This window comes from Sinohyriopsis cumingii, chromosome 18, assembly GCF_028554795.1.
Source record: "Sinohyriopsis cumingii isolate HCF-2022 chromosome 18, ASM2855479v2, whole genome shotgun sequence".
In the NCBI taxonomy this organism is placed as follows: Eukaryota; Metazoa; Mollusca; class Bivalvia; order Unionida; family Unionidae; genus Sinohyriopsis; species Sinohyriopsis cumingii.
Window position 1 is genome coordinate 101,656,975 of NC_142978.1, and position 18,335 is coordinate 101,675,309.

At 35.0% G+C, this 18,335-nt stretch overlaps 1 protein-coding gene across 2 annotated transcripts in view; it reads right to left on the reverse strand.

Annotated features, from left to right (window-relative positions):
• LOC149777607 (clathrin heavy chain 1-like) overlaps positions 1–10,122 on the reverse strand; it is a 53,928-nt gene extending 43,806 nt beyond the window's left edge. For both annotated transcript variants that reach the window (XM_089940816.1, XM_089940815.1), the window contains exons 1-2: positions 9,953–10,122; positions 4,537–4,650 (exon numbers count right to left, since the gene is read on the reverse strand). In XM_089940816.1, the coding sequence (XP_089796942.1) occupies positions 4,537–4,650; positions 9,953–9,997 (159 nt within the window). In that variant the 5' untranslated portion in view covers positions 9,998–10,122. The remainder of the gene's footprint in view (positions 1–4,536; positions 4,651–9,952) is intronic.
• Positions 10,123–18,335: the final 8,213 nt, after the last annotated feature.

Here is an 18,335-nt window from a genome sequence, read left to right on the forward strand (position 1 = left end):
TAAAAGCCTGTCTGGAGTATAATACATACATCAAATGTAAAAGTCTGTCTGGAGTATAATACATATGCCAAATGTAAAAGTCTGTCTGGAGTATAATACATATGCCAAATGTAAAAGCCTGTCTGGTGTATAATACATATGCCAAATGTAAAAGTCTGCCTAGAGTATAATACATACATCAAATGTAAATGTCTGTCTGGTGTATAATACATATGTCAAATGTAAAAGCCTGTCTGGTGTATAATACATATGCCAAATGTAAAAGCCTGTCTGGAGTATAATACATATGCCAAATGTAAAAGTCTGTCTGGAGTATAATACATATGCCAAATGTAAAAGCCTGTCTGGAGTATAATACATACATCAAATGTAAAAGTCTGTCTGGTGTATAATACATATGCCAAATGTAAAAGCCTGTCTGGAGTATAATACATACATCAAATGTAAATGTCTGTCTGGTGTATAATACATATGCCAAATGTAAAAGTCTGTCTGGTGTATAATACATATGCCAAATGTAAAAGCCTGTCTGGAGTATAATACATACATCAAATGTAAAAGTCTGTCTGGAGTATAATACATATGCCAAATGTAAAAGTCTGTCTGGAGTATAATACATATGCCAAATGTAAAAGCCTGTCTGGTGTATAATACATATGCCAAATGTAAAAGCCTGTCTGGAGTATAATACCTATCTCAAATGTAAAAGCCTGTCTGGAGTATAATACATATGCCAAATGTAAAAGTCTGCCTGGAGTATAATACATACATCAAATGTAAAAGTCTGTCTGGAGTATAATACATATGCCAAATGTAAAAGCCTGTCTGGAGTATAATACATACATCAAATGTAAAAGTCTGTCTGGAGTATAATACATATGCCAAATGTAAAAGTCTGCCTGGAGTATAATACATATGCCAAATGTAAAAGTCTGCCTGGAGTATAATACATATGCCAAATATAAAAGTCTGTCTGGTGTATAATACATATGCCAAATGTAAAAGTCTGCCTGGAGTATAATACATACATCAAATGTAAAAGCCTGTCTTGAGTATAATACATATGCCAAATGTAAAAGCCTGTCTGGAGTATAATACATATGCCAAATGTAAAAGTCTGCCTGGAGTATAATACGTATGCCAAATGTAAAAGTCTGCCTGGAGTATACATGTAATACATAAGCCAAATGTAAAAGCCTGTATGGAGTAGAATAATATGCCAAATTTAAAAGATATATCTTTATGAGCTACGTTCCGGATATAAAAGTATGATTGTTGGATGGATGGTTAAAATGATAAATATATACAAATGGTAACTAGAAGAAAGGTAAGGAATTATAGTATAAAAAAAGCTCGTCTGAAAATAATATTAGTAAAATGACCAGTCAACATACATATATTCTAAAGATGAACATAATATATGCTAAGTTTCACAGCAATCCACTAAAATCCACAAGAATGGCTGCATTACCATCTAGCTGCAAGTAAAAAAGGCAATAACTCTTACAAACATCAAAGGATCACATGATTTGTGAAAATCTACATCTTTAACTCATTAACCCTTGGAGGTTTTTGTCGTTTTTGCCTGAAATTTGAGTAGGAAACACATTTTGGGGGCAATTTCTGAATACATCCTAATACATCAACTTTGAAGAGATTTTCCATTAGCCTAATGCCTAGTTGTATAAGAAATATCGTTTTCCATTGGCTATTTTGCTTGTGCATGAGCAGAAGGGTAAAAGTTGGAAGTTTTTGGTTTTTTTTGTTTTGCTTGGGTCTCATCATTTTCGCATCAAGACCAATCTTTATTCCAAATGCCCACCTTATCCTATCTTTTGTATAGGTTTACCTGTCTGTGTGCAGTTCAGACCAGTCTGCCTTAGATCTGAGGCCAACAAGTTTAAAATCCAGAAACAAAATCTGATTCCAACCACGGGCAAATTTTGGGTGAAGAAAAAAATGGGTCCAAAAAATAAGGTTTTTCCCTTTGTATTTTGTAGTGCAACTAAAACGTCCAAATTCTTTGGTATCATTGTAGAGATACATCTGTCTACCTTTCTATAATACCACCCACTTTAGTGTATCATACATGACCTTGACGCTACAAAGCTCGGCAGTAGGCTACTCCTCCTGCCACAGTAACACAGCACCAGGGGTTAGTGAGTGAAGAAGGATTTGGAATTTTTTTTTTACAAATTGTCAAAGAATGGCTAAATTTGTAATTTTTGTGCAATGTTGATGCACAAATGATTGAATACACAAGGAATATTCAAATTTGGTGACATCATCAAAATGCAGCCATTAACTCATTAACCCCTGGAGGTTTTTGTCGTTTTTGCCTGAAATGCGAGTAGGAAACACATTTTGGGGGCTATTTCTAAATACATCCTAATACATCAACTTTGAAGAGATTTTCCATTAGCCTAATGCCTAGCTGTGTTAGAAATATCATTTTCCATTGGTTAGTTTGCTCGAACATGAGCAGAAGGGTAAAAGTTGGAGTTTTTTTATTTTTATTTTTTCCCCAAGGACCCATCATTTTTGTATCGAGACCACTCTTTATTCCAAATGTCCACCTTATCCTACCTTTTGCACAGGTTCACCTGTCTGTGTGCAGTTCAGACCAGTCTGCCTTAGATCTGAGGCCAACAAGTTTAAAATCCAGATTATCTGGTATCATTGTAAAACTACATCTGTCTACCTTTCTATAATACCACCCACTTTAGTGTATCATACATGACCGTGATGCTACAGACCTCGGCAGTAGGCTACTACCTCCCACCACGTAAATGCGGTACCAGTGGTTAATGAGTTAACTAATAACCACATACACACCAACCCCAAGAAAGGTTTAAACATAATTTTTGCTAATATTAAGTGGCAAAAGAGCATAATATGAGAATAAATGTCATCTATATATTACTAGTACTAATATTAGTACTTCCACTTTGTTGCAGCTATGACATCATACCTAATATATTACATGCCCTAATTACAGTACACTGTATGCAAAATGTACTTTTTTTAAACTACTAACCAGGATCTACAGGTCAAAATACTAAGTAAAAATGTGCAAAATCCATGTGGATCTGAACCAGAATACAAACACAAAACATACTGACAAATTATTTACATTCAACCTCACTTTAAATAGCCTGTACGTCCATGAAGTCCACAAACTGTGCAATAAGCATGAAAAGTGCTCAATCCAAGTGCTGTATTGTAGCAATCTCATATTCTTCTTTAAAAACCTGTAAAGCAGCATTGACGGTTGGTATGTATGTGATCAGTGATTCATAATGAAACTGCAAAACACGCTGCATTCAGAAGACTGTGTCACATATATAAGGCAATAATTCAAACAAAAAGTGTGAGAGCAAAGTGAGTTTTTGATGAGTGTGCATCTTCAAATGATGTCCATAGCATGTAATATGTTTTATAGCGATCCACTGAAAACTACGAGACAAGATTATGTCATACACTACATCAAGCTCCAAGTCAAAAAGGGCAGTAACTCTAATAAGAATCAAGGAAGCAAAAGGATTTTTGATCTACACATATTCACATAACAATCAAAACACTTCCCAAGTTTCATGGTAATCGAATGAAATGTGAGACTAGTTGTGTTTAGTAGATTCTGTTATACACTGCATACAGCTGCAAGTCAAAATGGGCAATAACACAGAACTTCCAGAAGCAAACTGATTTGCAATAACCATAATATTAACTAAGTCTCAAGTCATGCATAAAAAATCGTGGAATGAGTTCTGCTAATGAAACTGTGTCGGAAAGATGAAAAGAGGATTACTATTGTAATACCCCAACCACCACTGAGGCTGCATATAAAAATACTCAAACTGAAGAACTGTGAAATACAAATGCACATCTGGACTGCTGGTCAAACCCATGTGGACAGTGATGAGATGGCAGTGGTCAGTAGGTTAGTGCTTCAGACCACTTGGCCACCAGGGGCCCTCATGAAAGAAAGAAAGAAATAAGCATGCAAAATTACAATATTTCGAAATAATGATGTTATAGATTGATACAATGATTATACATGTCTGGATAAATGAAAACAATGTAGGTCCAGAGGCAATTCCAATGGTACAGAGTAGTGAAAATTCTGGATGGCTAGTGCACAGATAATCATGTCATACTGTAGTATACGTGATAACCCATAATAACATCCAAGGTGCTAATCCTTTATCACACTAATAAATCAAACCCATATAAAAATGAGGCAAAAATCTGTGCAAAATGAGTTCTTGTTTGATATTTAGTGCCAGCATATATAAAAAAATATGGCCCATCAAATGTATTGATTTTCTATAGGCCCTCCAATCTTCATTAAATTCCTTTGCTTTACAGAGATGTGAAAGTGTGTAATAGAATGTAATACATGTAGTCGTAACATGTGAGCTGCTGGCTGCTTACAAACAGGTAGCCAGAACAGGAAGAAATGGCTAATATTAATCATCAGAACTGTCGATAAAATGGTTAGTAATAAAATAAATTAATTAAGTTAATAGACCTCACCATGGATCCTTTATTGTCTTCTTTATTCCCATGCCTCACTGCAATCCACTTGTCAGAGGTCAAGGTTACTCGGGACCATGTCACCTGGTCCAAGGGTACTCCAACATTGGTCAGCTAAAATGCCATAAAAAGACAGGCCAAAATGAAATAACAGTGAGGTTGTTTTAATCTGATGATTCTTCAACAACAATACTACCAGTTTATCTTTTAAAAGGGATGCACCAATGATTTCAATACCATACTGCATTCACCAAAGACAAAGAAAAATTGAGTAACTTTGACAACTTTCCAAAGCAAATCAATATACTTTCTATTACATAATGTCTTCTTTCAAATGGTACCAATTTCAATCACAAGTCCTCTACCCAACCCATCCTGTCATTGTGTACAGTGACCTAGATATCATAACCCCAAAATCACTGCATATAGTGTTTGCATTCCTCTTATAATAAAATTACAAATTAAAACTTTATTTCATGGGCATTAGCATAGGCACATTTACATATACTGCACATGCACCGTCACACAATGTATGATAAATAATATCAATACAATCATATCTTGATGAATTATGGCAACATGCAAAGTGGAACACTCCTTTCAACATTCTGTTCTTACTATGTTCTTTCTCTAAGTAAAATGCAAAGGCTGCTAACAGTTTAAGTTCAAGTAGGACATTTTTTCAAATTTTATGGTTTTTAGTGTTATACTCAATATCATTTGCTATTGCAAAACCATCACAGTCTTGATAATCTCATAATCCTCCAATATATGGATAATCTCATAAGCGTCCATATATGGACTAAGCAGAGGCATATACATGTAATCCACAAAACTTAAGTTAGTCATAAAATAAACCACAAATGAATATGGGTGCAGCAGTCCATTGTACTGTCTTAGTCAGAAATTTGTTCTTATATACAAGCAACTTTGACAAGGTTACTTGTCTGTACACAAGTAAACTGTAAACTGTGAACTGTAACTTGAAAGGACAGGAGTTCACATTCTGTCTGAGCAATGTTTACACAATCGCCATTCATGCTTACCAGCGAGTACCATATGGGTGCATTGTATATTTACATGCCAAAATTTATCAATTAGGACTAAAACCAGCCAGAGTTTCTATGGATACCAACCAATGGCAGCAGATAGTACTGGTATAAGCGATATCTTTTAATGGTTACATCAGAAAGAATTTCACTGCTTGGAAAATAGGGCTTCCCTAAGAAATTTGTTGTTTTCAACCAATCACTAGACTCCTTGAAACTTATGCGTGACTGCTGAAATTTCCCAGGAATGCATCTGGATGGATTATATTCTTATAAAGTAGGTGCTGAATGGTGAAAATTTGAATGAAAAAGTCAAGAAAGCTAAAACTAAACTTGACTATGACAGGGAATATGATAAAAAAATAAAATGGGAGTTCCGAGATTCAAGGCCAACAATGATCAAAAAATCTCATCTTGTAATATATGTAAGATATACCCTCAACTGCACGCAAAACCAGTGGGTTGTTTACAGGACAGATTATATATAATTTACTGTACAGAAGGGTGCATTTTCATTTTTTAATTCAATTTTTATTCATTGATATTATGCGGAAATTGTTATGAATGGCATTGAATAATGTCAACTAAGCAGCATTCTTTATTCCAGTATATCAATTAAATGGTTTATTATGTTAGACTTCAAGCAAACTGATAATCCTAAAATGGCAAAGCATAGCTTTTCTGCTATGACACAATTTCGACATTTTTGTGAGGTTAAATAAATGTGTACGACTCTTTAGTTTTTGCCATACAAGATAACAAATTATGAAGCTAGGTCAGTTCTAAATTCATGAAATCAATCTTAAGTACTTTTTGTCCTCCTGTGCAGATACCTGATAATTAAATGAAGCAGAAATAGAGCTTAGTATTACTATCAATGGATAATATTGAGATTTATTGCATTTGCCTCCTAGTTCACAAAAACTACATGGAACCTGAGACACTGGCTTTACAAATTCAATTGCCTGTTGCCTGGGACAAGCTAAAAGCTTTTGGGGGATATCTCAAGCTTGCAAGGTATATGTACTTACCCATAGAAAAGTAAAAATATTTTGAAAATTTAGAAAGTGAGAGGCACATCATGTTCAGTTCATATTGCTTTATGTTCTGTAAATTTTATACTCTTAGGCCAAGAATAAAATGTGTGTTTCCTATCAAACTGGTTTTAAAATTAGGGTAGGCAGGTCAGGTTTTTTTTAACGATGAGTGAAAATGGTACTAGGGTCAACAATGAGAAACTGGGGTGGTTGGATGACCAGAAATGTACATTCTTTTTGGCCTTATTTAGTTCAGCACTGCATTTTTCAATTATATAACTGCCTGAAGTTTCTTTCATCTATCAATCCTTTTTTTCAAATGATACGCTGTCAAAATATTTCATTTCCATCTTGCAGTCATGTCAGGGGCAATCTCATATTTTCTTATGTAGACATAATATGAATAATCACTATTTGGAGCAAGTTTTGACAAATAGGAAGTAAATATTTAATTTTAACTTCTCAGTTATATTGTAATCATAACAGCTGTACTGTAAGTATATGGAATTTGCCAACCTGTAAATCTGAACTGATCCATGGGCAATTTTTGATCAGAAATGTGCCAAGATTACCAACTCTAAACAATCACCTTGTCAGAGATTGTTTTGTTGAATGGCAACAATATCATAGTATCTAGGTAATATTTCTTATTAATATAACTTGTGATATTTTTTTCACAGGTGTGTCTGGAAATAAAAGGCACTTGTCTCTAACAATTAGCCAAATGAAAATTTAGCATCATCAAGTGGTGTTGATCATTTGTTGTTTATATGCTTATTAAAGAAGGTTGATACTTACAGGATAAAATCAAGCTTGTCAAAGATTGTTTGCATGCATGTTAATGATATCAAAGTGAATAATGGATGATACAGAAACATGAGCAGACATGCAAGTAGATGCAACACTCCCCAGAAAAAGAAAGCAATTGTTGATTTCATTGATACAGTGTATTGGAATATTCCAGTAAGGAACTCAGTTATACCTTGTTTTCTAACTGGATCGATATATAAATCTGCCAACCTGGCAAGCCTCATTTCCTTTTAATGAAAAATCTACACAACAAGTGGTATATCATTGATAAAGCGTACATACTATATATATATTTTACTTATATCACATACAAATACACATATTTGCCCATTGAACGGAGTTACAATATGCTCCAGGCAACTGTGTATTGACCGAGTGAATAAACTCCTCACTTCCCTGTGAGTGTATCCACTACAAAATGTAGTTCTATGCATTTTCTTGTTGTTCACAATCACATATGCAAATTGATAAATTGATTATTTTCTTTTTGAGTTTCTCTTTTCATTCACATTTCTTAAATCAATATAAGACACACTTATGATTTAAACATGAAAGCTGGCTTTTATGAAGAAAGTAGTTTACTACAAACATGGCAATTAGCGTGGAATAGAAACTTAAGTGAAATGACAAACCAGCAAGAGGTAATTAAAATATTTTAATATATTTACAGTTGATCTAAGTCATTACTCTGCTTAATTAACATTTATAAAGACTATTAAATTCTCTCTCTCTCTCTCTCTCTCTCTCTCTCTACTCTTTCTCTCTCTCTCTCTCTGTTCTTTTGGACAGTTTGACTTAACTTTACCATCATTCATAGGTCCAGAGACATCATTGTATGACACAAGCGAAAATCCACAACACTCGTATTTTGATGGATTTTAACCCACATCTAGCTATGATAATCCAGAGAGATAGAGAGAGGTTTGAGAACAACATCAGTGCATTAAATACGTTACAGTATGTGTACCTTGTAACTGACAAATTTAACTTTTCATATCAACAGGCTATTGGAACTATGTATCATTGATATTATGAACAATGTTGATAGATCCCAAGGAAAGTGTAAACATATGGTAACAACGAACCATATTCTTGTAGGTTACTTGGTGCAAGTTCAGTTTTAATGTTTTGTCCAGTGCAATTTGTTTTCCTCTCTCACTCCAGATTTTTGCATATTTTTTCCCTTACACATGAGAGGGACTGGGGAACAGAAAAAAGTAAGGATTCTGATGAAATTGTGTACCATTTTAATTTCATTTAGAAAACAGGGACTATTAATACTTTTATCATTATTTTCATATTTCATTTATGATTAATGAGTAGAAATTTATAATTGATCTACATGTCTGTAGTTGAAAGAATATTTAGATATTTGTATTACTGCAACATGGGTGGATCACAATTTGATATACCAATAGTATTGGTATATAAATTTGCTTTATACCAAGACTTTAAAAGCCATGTTATTTTTAATGTCTGTGGTATATATATATATATCTTTCAATGTACCACTTAATTTCATTCTTAACAATGCAGGGCACAGTTAATTGTGTAGATGTATCTGTATACTTGTACGTATGATATATATGTTCTTTTATGTTTACTATGTTTTTACTTTATATCTATATTTTAATTTAGATGTATGGACAATGTAGTCTCAAATGAAGAAATCTTATCTTATTCTTATCTTACCTCATATATATATATATATATATATATATATATATATATATATATATATATATATATATATATATATATATATATTTTTCTGGTAACTTCAAAATATCAGCATGGATTTAAGGTACAAACATAAAAAGAAAACGAAAGCTCTGTATTTGTAAAATAAATATAATTCAATTCCTTAAAAATACTCCACATTTGATTTTATCATACCTTTTTACTTTAGTTGTGATTTGTTGGGCCATATTTTGCAGCAAGCAATAATCTGACAACTGAAAGTTTGATTTCCAATCAACTTGCCTTAGTCAAACTGGCTCTTATAAATATTTGTAAAACTCTGGAGACTACTGACCACTGTGTCTTAATAACAAAATTCTGAAATACAACTTATGGTTTTTTTTAATGTAGGCTTATACACCAAAAGCACATCTCGGGAATAGATGATCGTCAGAAACATATAAGCCAAGTCAAGAACAACACTGAAGTCTAGAGACGTGATGGATATTGGGAGATTCATATGCCAGAATCCCCAAATACAATTAGAAGATAGTATGTGCTGCCTCAGTCCCTTATGCAGATTGACATCCTTGATGCATTCCGTCTTTTGAGGCATCCACTATCTCCAGATGTAGACATGGTAATTTGCCTTTTAAATCTGCCTTTATATTGAATAAAATCAGTTTTAAGTTTATAAAATTAGCATCCTGTTAGTTACACGTCCTGTAAATTTTACCGCAGTGCGATTATACACATTTATAAGGGCGGCACTCAATAAAGATGATGATGATATCGTATTGATGATGATGATGGCGATGATGATGATGATGATGAAGATACCTGTATTAATTCGCTGATTGTTATTGGAGGCCCTTGAACGGCCATACTTTCCTAGATAAATAGGTTAGTTTTATTTTATTGCCATGGCAATAGATTTCATCGTTAGCAATTGTGTGGGTCACATCCTTAAAAGTGGAAAGGCATCACAGTTTCAGCAACATCCATTTGGGCAAGCCAGATACAAGGAGTACGACATAAAAAGGAAAAGTACACCGAATGAAGTTTTTCCGGATTGTCAGTAGCCTGGTTCTCGGCCTGTAAGTATACACCTGTACATACACTAGTCGTTTCATCCAGGTCTAAAAGAAAATGTTAATCACTAAGCAAGTGGAATGATATAAGCCAGTACAGTGTTGTAGTTTTGTTCCCTACCCCCACCCCAAAATACCCACTACTCACCCTCTACCCCCAATGCATTTTTCATATATGTACAATGCTGTCGGGCTATTATGTGCACGTGAGGTTCCGTCTCCAATATTGAAGCAAAACGCATACCGGATTCAACCGATTGACGAATATTATAAAAATCTTGCAATGCTTACCATTTGGGATACCCACCCGCCTATTCATAACCTGCGATATGTTGCCCTAGTCTTTGAAAACATGTTATGTTTATTTATCGTAGTATATAAATGAAATATGTTACTTTGGTCTGTTTCTTTCGGCAGTTCAGTCGAGTAATTAGGTCAGGTTTATAGCTAGTTTTACAAAATGTAACATAACAATGCCATTAAATGGCAAGAGATATTAAGCTAACTAAACCAATCGTGTAAAAAAATAGTGAAGTTCAACATTTTGTAAAAAAAAAAAAAAATAAGCTATTATGTAGAAAAGAAGCAGCAGTGAATAGGATGTAAAGTGTTTACAACGTCATGTTTATGGGGAAAAATTACTAAAGGATTTAGAAACGGATTAGGCCGGTGAATTTCTTGAGAATCCCGTTCTATCAGCAAGTTGACACGTTGGGTAGCAGACGATTTTGTACGTGTCGGACAACGTCTTGCAAAATTGGAAACTTGGATGAAGATGCAGAATTTTTTGAAGGTATACATTTCCATCTCCTATAATATGTATTTAATTGTATGATTCTAAAAGATACATAGTAAATAGTAGTTTCTGGGTTACATGTTCAAGAAGGTTTTTGAGTATGTCTTCATGTCGACATTTAGAACTCACATTTTCATATACATTTCGAGCTGAAATGTGGGATATTTTTGTACACTTTATGAATATAACTTCTTAATTAATATACGATCGTTCTTTCTGGATACAAAATGGATTTTGACATAAAATAATACGTGATCCAATGTTTATAGAAAATACGTATCGTTGCGCAGAATTACCCAACGCGCAAAATTGGCCGACATGGTGGTATATGTATGACAATTCTGCTAAAAGTCGCAATGTTCACACAAATGCATATACATTTGTCATCGTTTCTCAGTAAATGCGAAAAGATTCCAGACATGCTAAACCGTGCTGAAAGGGGGAAGTTGTAAACGTCCTTAAAAGTGGAAATGCAACGTAGTTTCAACAACATCCCATGCGACAGCGTTGCATATTCGTTGGCTAGAGTTGTACTTGAAACTCTAGAATCGGACATTTACTCTCATATTTAGCATTACTTTGGAGTCAAGTCAACCCAAGTGGAGAAACTACATGCCAGCTTCAAAATCATTTGTTATAACCTTACTCACAATGCAATAATGAACGTGGATACGTGGCCAAGGAAAACGTTAGTTACAGACTACTTTCAGAATCGGAATTTAGCTCGAATATTCACAAATTGTAATATATTGGATTCAAATAACAAATGCTTTATGCATTCTTTTCTATTAGTGGTCTTTAACTAGAAATATACAAAATGTAAGAACTTTGTGCGATGTTTCTGACATTCGTTTTCTACAAGAATTGTGGGTATCCGACACTGAGTTAGGCTGTCTCTCATCCGTACAAGAGGAGTTTAATGGCTCAGGTGTATCGCCATTGAATCTTCTAACTTTATTCATACAGGTAGACCTTACGGTCGTGTCTGGGTATCATACCGTAGATCTTTTGCAAGTATTATATAAATAGCACACCTCGGTGATCTCAGATTAATAGGTATTACTATTAAGACAGGGGTGTCTTCTTTGCTTTTTGTCAACGTATTTTTACCTTGTGATCTTGCTGAAAATTTTCGTGAGTTTGTCGATTATTTAGGCAAATTTAATTAAATTGCACAAAATGCTAATACTCCAATTCTGGTAAATACTTAGATGGTAAATCAGTAGTGTTGTGCAGAAAACTTTCGAAGATACCTTATATGGAGTCCGAAATATTCGAAACTATACAGAAAACGTTCGTGGATACCCAGTATGGATTGTATTTTTCCAAAGGTTGTCTGCACATTTTGGAATATTTCTGAATCGATAGTGGGTATCTTCGAACTTTTCTTCTTTTTTGTCCCAAAAAATTCAGGATTAGTGGAAATGTTTTCGAAATCAGGACCCAAAAAGGTTTTTGAAAATACAAAAAAAATTGAACTAAAACATGCAAAATCGCCACTTTATCACTACTAAATCCAAATTTGTTATCTGGTTATTGCAAGCTGGAATGGATGTGTCAAAGAACTGCACGACTTTGCACGAAATGCTTACCTTATGTGACGTGAGAACGGTCAACCTCATCATGGACCTTTCAGTGACCAAATGCGCTAAACTTTAGCTCAGTTTTGCTCTTAGAATATGTTGTTGTTGTTGTTTTTCAGCACAAGATACGTGGCGGCCAGTATAACTGGTGGAGGAAGAACCCTGGAAAACACAGGGAAGAACCACCGACCCACGAGAAGCCACTGGCAGGCTTTCCCACGTACCCACGCTAACCGAGCCTTGGACTCGAACCCACGCAGACAGAGGTGAGATGGCAGTGATCCGGAACGGTGAGCGCTTTAGACCACTCGGCCACTCCGGGCCCCGTCTTAGAATATGTAAGAAGGAAGAATTAAAACACAGAACATACACGCCTGCAAATAAGTTTGAAAATTTAAACCGACATTAATTCTGGAAGTAAGTTTAAAAAAAATACTCTGAGATAACTTCCAATGGATAACTAATCTGGATTGATGGGAACAATTGACAAAATAACACGCAACATGTTGAAAAATCTTTTCGAAGCGTTCTTCACTACTGCCAAAAATGATTCGAACAAAGAATATGCTCTTTCAGCATTGAGGATACCGCTCCGGTAGTCTTCATGGATAGAGTGTCCGCCTTGAATGCGTGAGGTCGCAGGTACGAATCCCGTCCGAGTCATACCAAAGACTTACAAAAATGGTACTAACAGCTGACTCGCTAGGCGCTCGGCTTTAAGAGGTTAGTATTAGGACTAGTAGGCCTGGTGTCAGGATAATGTGACTGGGTGAGACATGATGCTACATGCATGCAGCATGAAGCCCCAGTACTAGAAATCACTATAAACCGTCACACTGAAGATATCGTAGCGATATGACTTAAAATTGTTAAAGCTAGGTTACAAATCCAAGACATAAACACTTTTTAGACATTTAAGGTCCCTTCTAGTCGTATTGAACTGATCGCATTCTTTGAGATCCAGCGTGTCATGGCCAAACAAAAAGTGGGTAAATGCCCAGGATCAGATTTTTTTGTATATGTAGAACATTTTAAATTTTCAGCTAAAAGACTTCATATCCTTTCGATAATTTTAATTTATTGTATATTTGTACATAACTTTGTGCCAGATGAGTTCTCAAAGGTTACACTTATCCCTATACTGAAAGGTAAAATTGGTAACCTGACGGACAAAAAATTTATAGACCTATGGCTCTTACGACAATTGTTATTTCCAAAATTTGTTGAATGTATTATGCTACAACGATGTGAAGTCACAGACTCTGATAATTAGTTTGGTTTTAAAAGTAACATTCAGCGGTCTTATGCCTCTCTGTGCCTTTGAGAAAAACATTTACTAGTATGTCGAATATTTCAGCCCTGTGTTTGCATGTTTTTAGAAACTAGTAAGGCATTTTATATGGTCAGTCATTGGACACCCTTTAAACGTTGTTTGATATTCAAATACCCGTTTACGTAGTTCATCCTTTCGTTGACTGGCAAGGAGGCAGTTGTACAATGTATGTTGGTGAAGTGTAGAGACCAGCTCATTCCATGTAACCAGTGGGTTAGACAGAGAGGCGTTCTTTCCCTATTGTTATTTCAAATATACATAGACGATTTAAATCATAAGCTGGGTCAGTGTCACGCGAGGTTATATTTTGATGGCCAATGTGTCATTTCTAAAACAATTTAAGTTTTGCTGATGTTTTGTCATCGATTAGTCCTCTTGTCACGTGTTTAAGTAAATTATTGAAGATATGTGAGCAATACCCATTTGAGAATGATATCATATATAATACACAAAAATCGGTATGCATGGTCTTTCAGACAACTTCTTTCAAATTACCATCTCCTCCCTGTGTACATCTTAACGGACATGCTCTTATCTATGTCAACGTATTTGGGTCATATTTGAAAACTCTAATTAGATGCTCAAGATATGATGAAATATTGCATATTTATGAGTACTCGAACGAACATGCTTCTACGAAAATTTAGAAATTATTTTTTTAATATCAGAATTAGAGTATTCAAATCTTATTGCTGCACAACGCATTGATCTCCTCTGTGGACAAACTTTGATGAATGTATGAAATGAAAACTAGTTATTGGTTATGATAATAGTCTTCGTTTTCTCTTAAGCCTTCCAAGACGGAACAGTACCGCTAACATGTTTATAAACTATAGCGTAATCGGTCTTTAAGACGTAATTAGAAAGTATTTGTTCTTAATGATGACAAAAATATCTGATAATAAGAATTATGTCTTGGAATGTCTGTGTAACTATGACACTCGTTTAAGCTTCATATTTTAGATAAATGGAACAAATTAATCTGTAAATGTCTTACATAATTTAATTCTTAACATTGCTGGACACAGTCCATTGCTGTAGGTGTGTCTGCTTAATTGTGCATAAGATATAATTATCTTTATGTTTTAATTATTTTTATATTGATATTTTAATTTAAACGTATGGACTATGCAGTTTGAAATAAACAATTCTTATCTTATACTTTAGTAATTTAAGATAAAGAAATAACACAGCTCCGTATGAGATTATAAAATAGTAACAATTCGGAATACCCTGGTAATAGGAAATTGCCGTTATTTTGGGACTATCTAGCGACAATGGGAAATGTAATGTTTAAAACGTCCATAGATTTAACATTATGGGACTGTCTGAAGACAAAACGAAATGTTAAAAGTGAATCTAAAGGTACATGAAACCTCAACACGCAGTTTGAGTGACCAAAATCAACACTTATTAACCAATACAAAAAAATGGTAAGAATGTATGCGCTGACATTACTCACAGACATGTTTATATGTCATTACACTGGGGAGGGTTGTAGTTTTTGTTTTGAAAGACATGCGAACAAACATAAAACACATATTGGCATCGATTGAATAGTACATCTTTTCTAATAGAAATGATGACCCTGAAAAGAGCCATTGGTTGCTATCATGGATTTTTTTTTTAAAGCTGTATTCAGACAATCGGGCGGGATCTACAGTAAGAACGTATCTGTTCTAAGTTCTTACATCGGCTTACAAATACAGAGAGCTTAAAATTATGTTCCTTTGCCTCAAACTCCCAAACTTTCATCTGCGTTACTGGGACAGCACTAGCATCTGCTGCCGCTGCTTCTCTCTCCTTTCTTCTTCCTCCCTTTGCTTCCATCTTTCTTGCACACTTACCCAACTTTGGTGGAGACGCGGGATTTTTCCTGTCCCTTGTCTCTTGCTCCAGCACCCTTTCCTTCTCCTCTAATGTCCTTTTCATCTTTTCCACTTCTTTTATCACACCTCTTATCGGTTCTTTCCCATCCTGAAGGAGATTGTCGCCCTGTCGACATGCCGTGCATTAGGGTAATACTCTTTTACTCGGTCCACGAAGTATTAAACTTTTTCTAAATAGGACAAGGCTTCCCTCAGTTTCTCTACCTGCATCTGCTGATTTTCTTCTTGGATGTCTGATCGATGATGGATGGCAAGACCAGTGATCGTACAGCTTTATATAATATAATAAACCAAGGGTGTGTGCTATTTATATTCCCGTTTCCGTTTATAGCTTTGTTAGATTTTAGTGATTATCTGTTGATTATCAGGACCTGGTGTTGATGAGATATTTATTACACCGAGCAATTAACCAATATCTAGAAGTAGAGATCATAATGTACAATATTTACGAGACTTTATGGTAGCATAGATGGATTTGTTTCATAAAATGGACCACGGTTCCTATTTCGTAACGCAATGAATTCTTAGGATATTCTAATGCATAAGTGTTTAGTAATTTGAGATAGGAATGATTTCTTGTATTATGTGTTTGAATCTAGTATCGTAGTGCGTGCTGTAAAGTACCAAACGTCGGCTTGGAAAGGCTGCATGGCGAGTCATACAACTGTGAAACAAGAATTTAAAAAAATGCAAGTGTGAATTTAGTGTTTCGTGACGTATGGTCATTGGATGACTAATGAAAATGATTTGTAGTATTAATGCATTTATGTACTATTCAGTTGACATCGGCTGTTGTTATAATGTCCCTGGAAATATAGGAAACAATGGACCTCAATCCAGAATCGCGTATGTATTGGTTGAATCCCTCGACGGCGAGATCCTTTGGGTGTATGCGTGTAACAATACTTATGAGCGGACGTAAAGGAAAACATTTCTGAAAAGTGGAGAAACGGTCGTGAAACATAACAGCTGTTCTATTTTATTACAAGTTCAAACATCGATCGATCAATCAATCGAGAGAGAGAGAGAAAGAGAGAGAGAGCATGTCAACATAATTATTTTCTCATTTGACGAGTCTAGTCAACATCATTGTTTGTTCTTCTTCTTCTTCTAAGTCCAAGTTTAAAAAAATAAAGCTCTGATAACTCAAACATCAACACTGAAGAGGGAGGATTAGGGATAGTCTCATCTTCTTTACGTATAGCTGATAAAAAAGTTAAACATGAACATATTTACAAAGTTGACAACGTTGTGAAATAAGACTATACTTCTAATGATCGAGCTCAGTGCTATTTTGCCATCTATCCACACTACGTTTTTGAGCTAAAGAAAATAGATGCCCATAATGTTCACAAAAACACACTTCTATTTCGGCATCATTTCTAGAAAAATCGATTCCCCAAAAGTAAGTACATATAAAGTTAGAAAAAATTCAAACAATATGATAAAGACACTACCGAATCTGATCCTTTTAACTTGACATTATTTAATTGAGTGGATACAGCATTTCGTCTCATAAAATCTATGATATCATCTTCCAAAGGAGGTAATTCTCTTGAATCAAAATATACCAAATTGTAGTTGCTGGGAAAGTTAAGAGCTACTCAGTGGGACCCTGAGCGATGCTGTCGCCCGTGTTAATGACATAAGCTCGAACGTCTTTAGGTTTTCGATCAGGAAGTTCATCTTTAGCACAAACCAGTGGATTCAATGAAGCTGTGTACGAACTATAGGTCAGAAGCTAACAACGTTCCCAGATATTCATCTTCACAGGTAATGGCAGGCAGTCAGTTTACACATCTGTCAAGTACGTCCATAAACAAAAAGGCTCAGAAACCTGTTGCAAACGAGCTTCGATGCGTTTCGACTGCAAAAGAAGTCACTGAAGGTAGTAGATGGTCACTCAAATCTTGGTACCTCACTTTCAAGTTTTTCATTCTTGAATTAGTGTCTATGCTTCTTCCAAATACTCTTCCAACTTCTCTTCTTGATTCATCATCAGGCACTGGTCGTGTTGTACTTGACTATGATGATCAATTTGACAACAACAATTTTCTCTTGTCAGGAGTGTGTTTTTCCCAGCAAGTTGGCAAGAAAAGCAGGAAATTAAGTATTGTTCGTGCTGTGGCCATAGTGACTCCGCTCAGTGTTTATGACTGCTTTTCTGAATTGAAAACATCGTCATCGCTAAGGTTTTGTGTTGCATTTTTTTTTTTTTTTAGTATTTGAGGGTGACTTTTCTTAGGCTAGGTTTACAGAGTATTGTCAATTTCTGCATGTCAGGTGGGAATGTCCCTTATCACTGACGTGGTCTAGAGTGAAATCAAATCCATACAAGCTATATTCTCCCGCATAATTGTCGGACGAAGTATCGTATATACTGTTCGTTCCTAATTTCACTTGGCTTAAACCACAGTTATGTTCAAAGGGTCTGGTACACAACGTCTGGCCATTTCGGTTGATCCTATCTAGAATACTTTAAAATGTTCGAACTCGCGAGGATTTTATTAAATTTTTATGTTGATAACAGC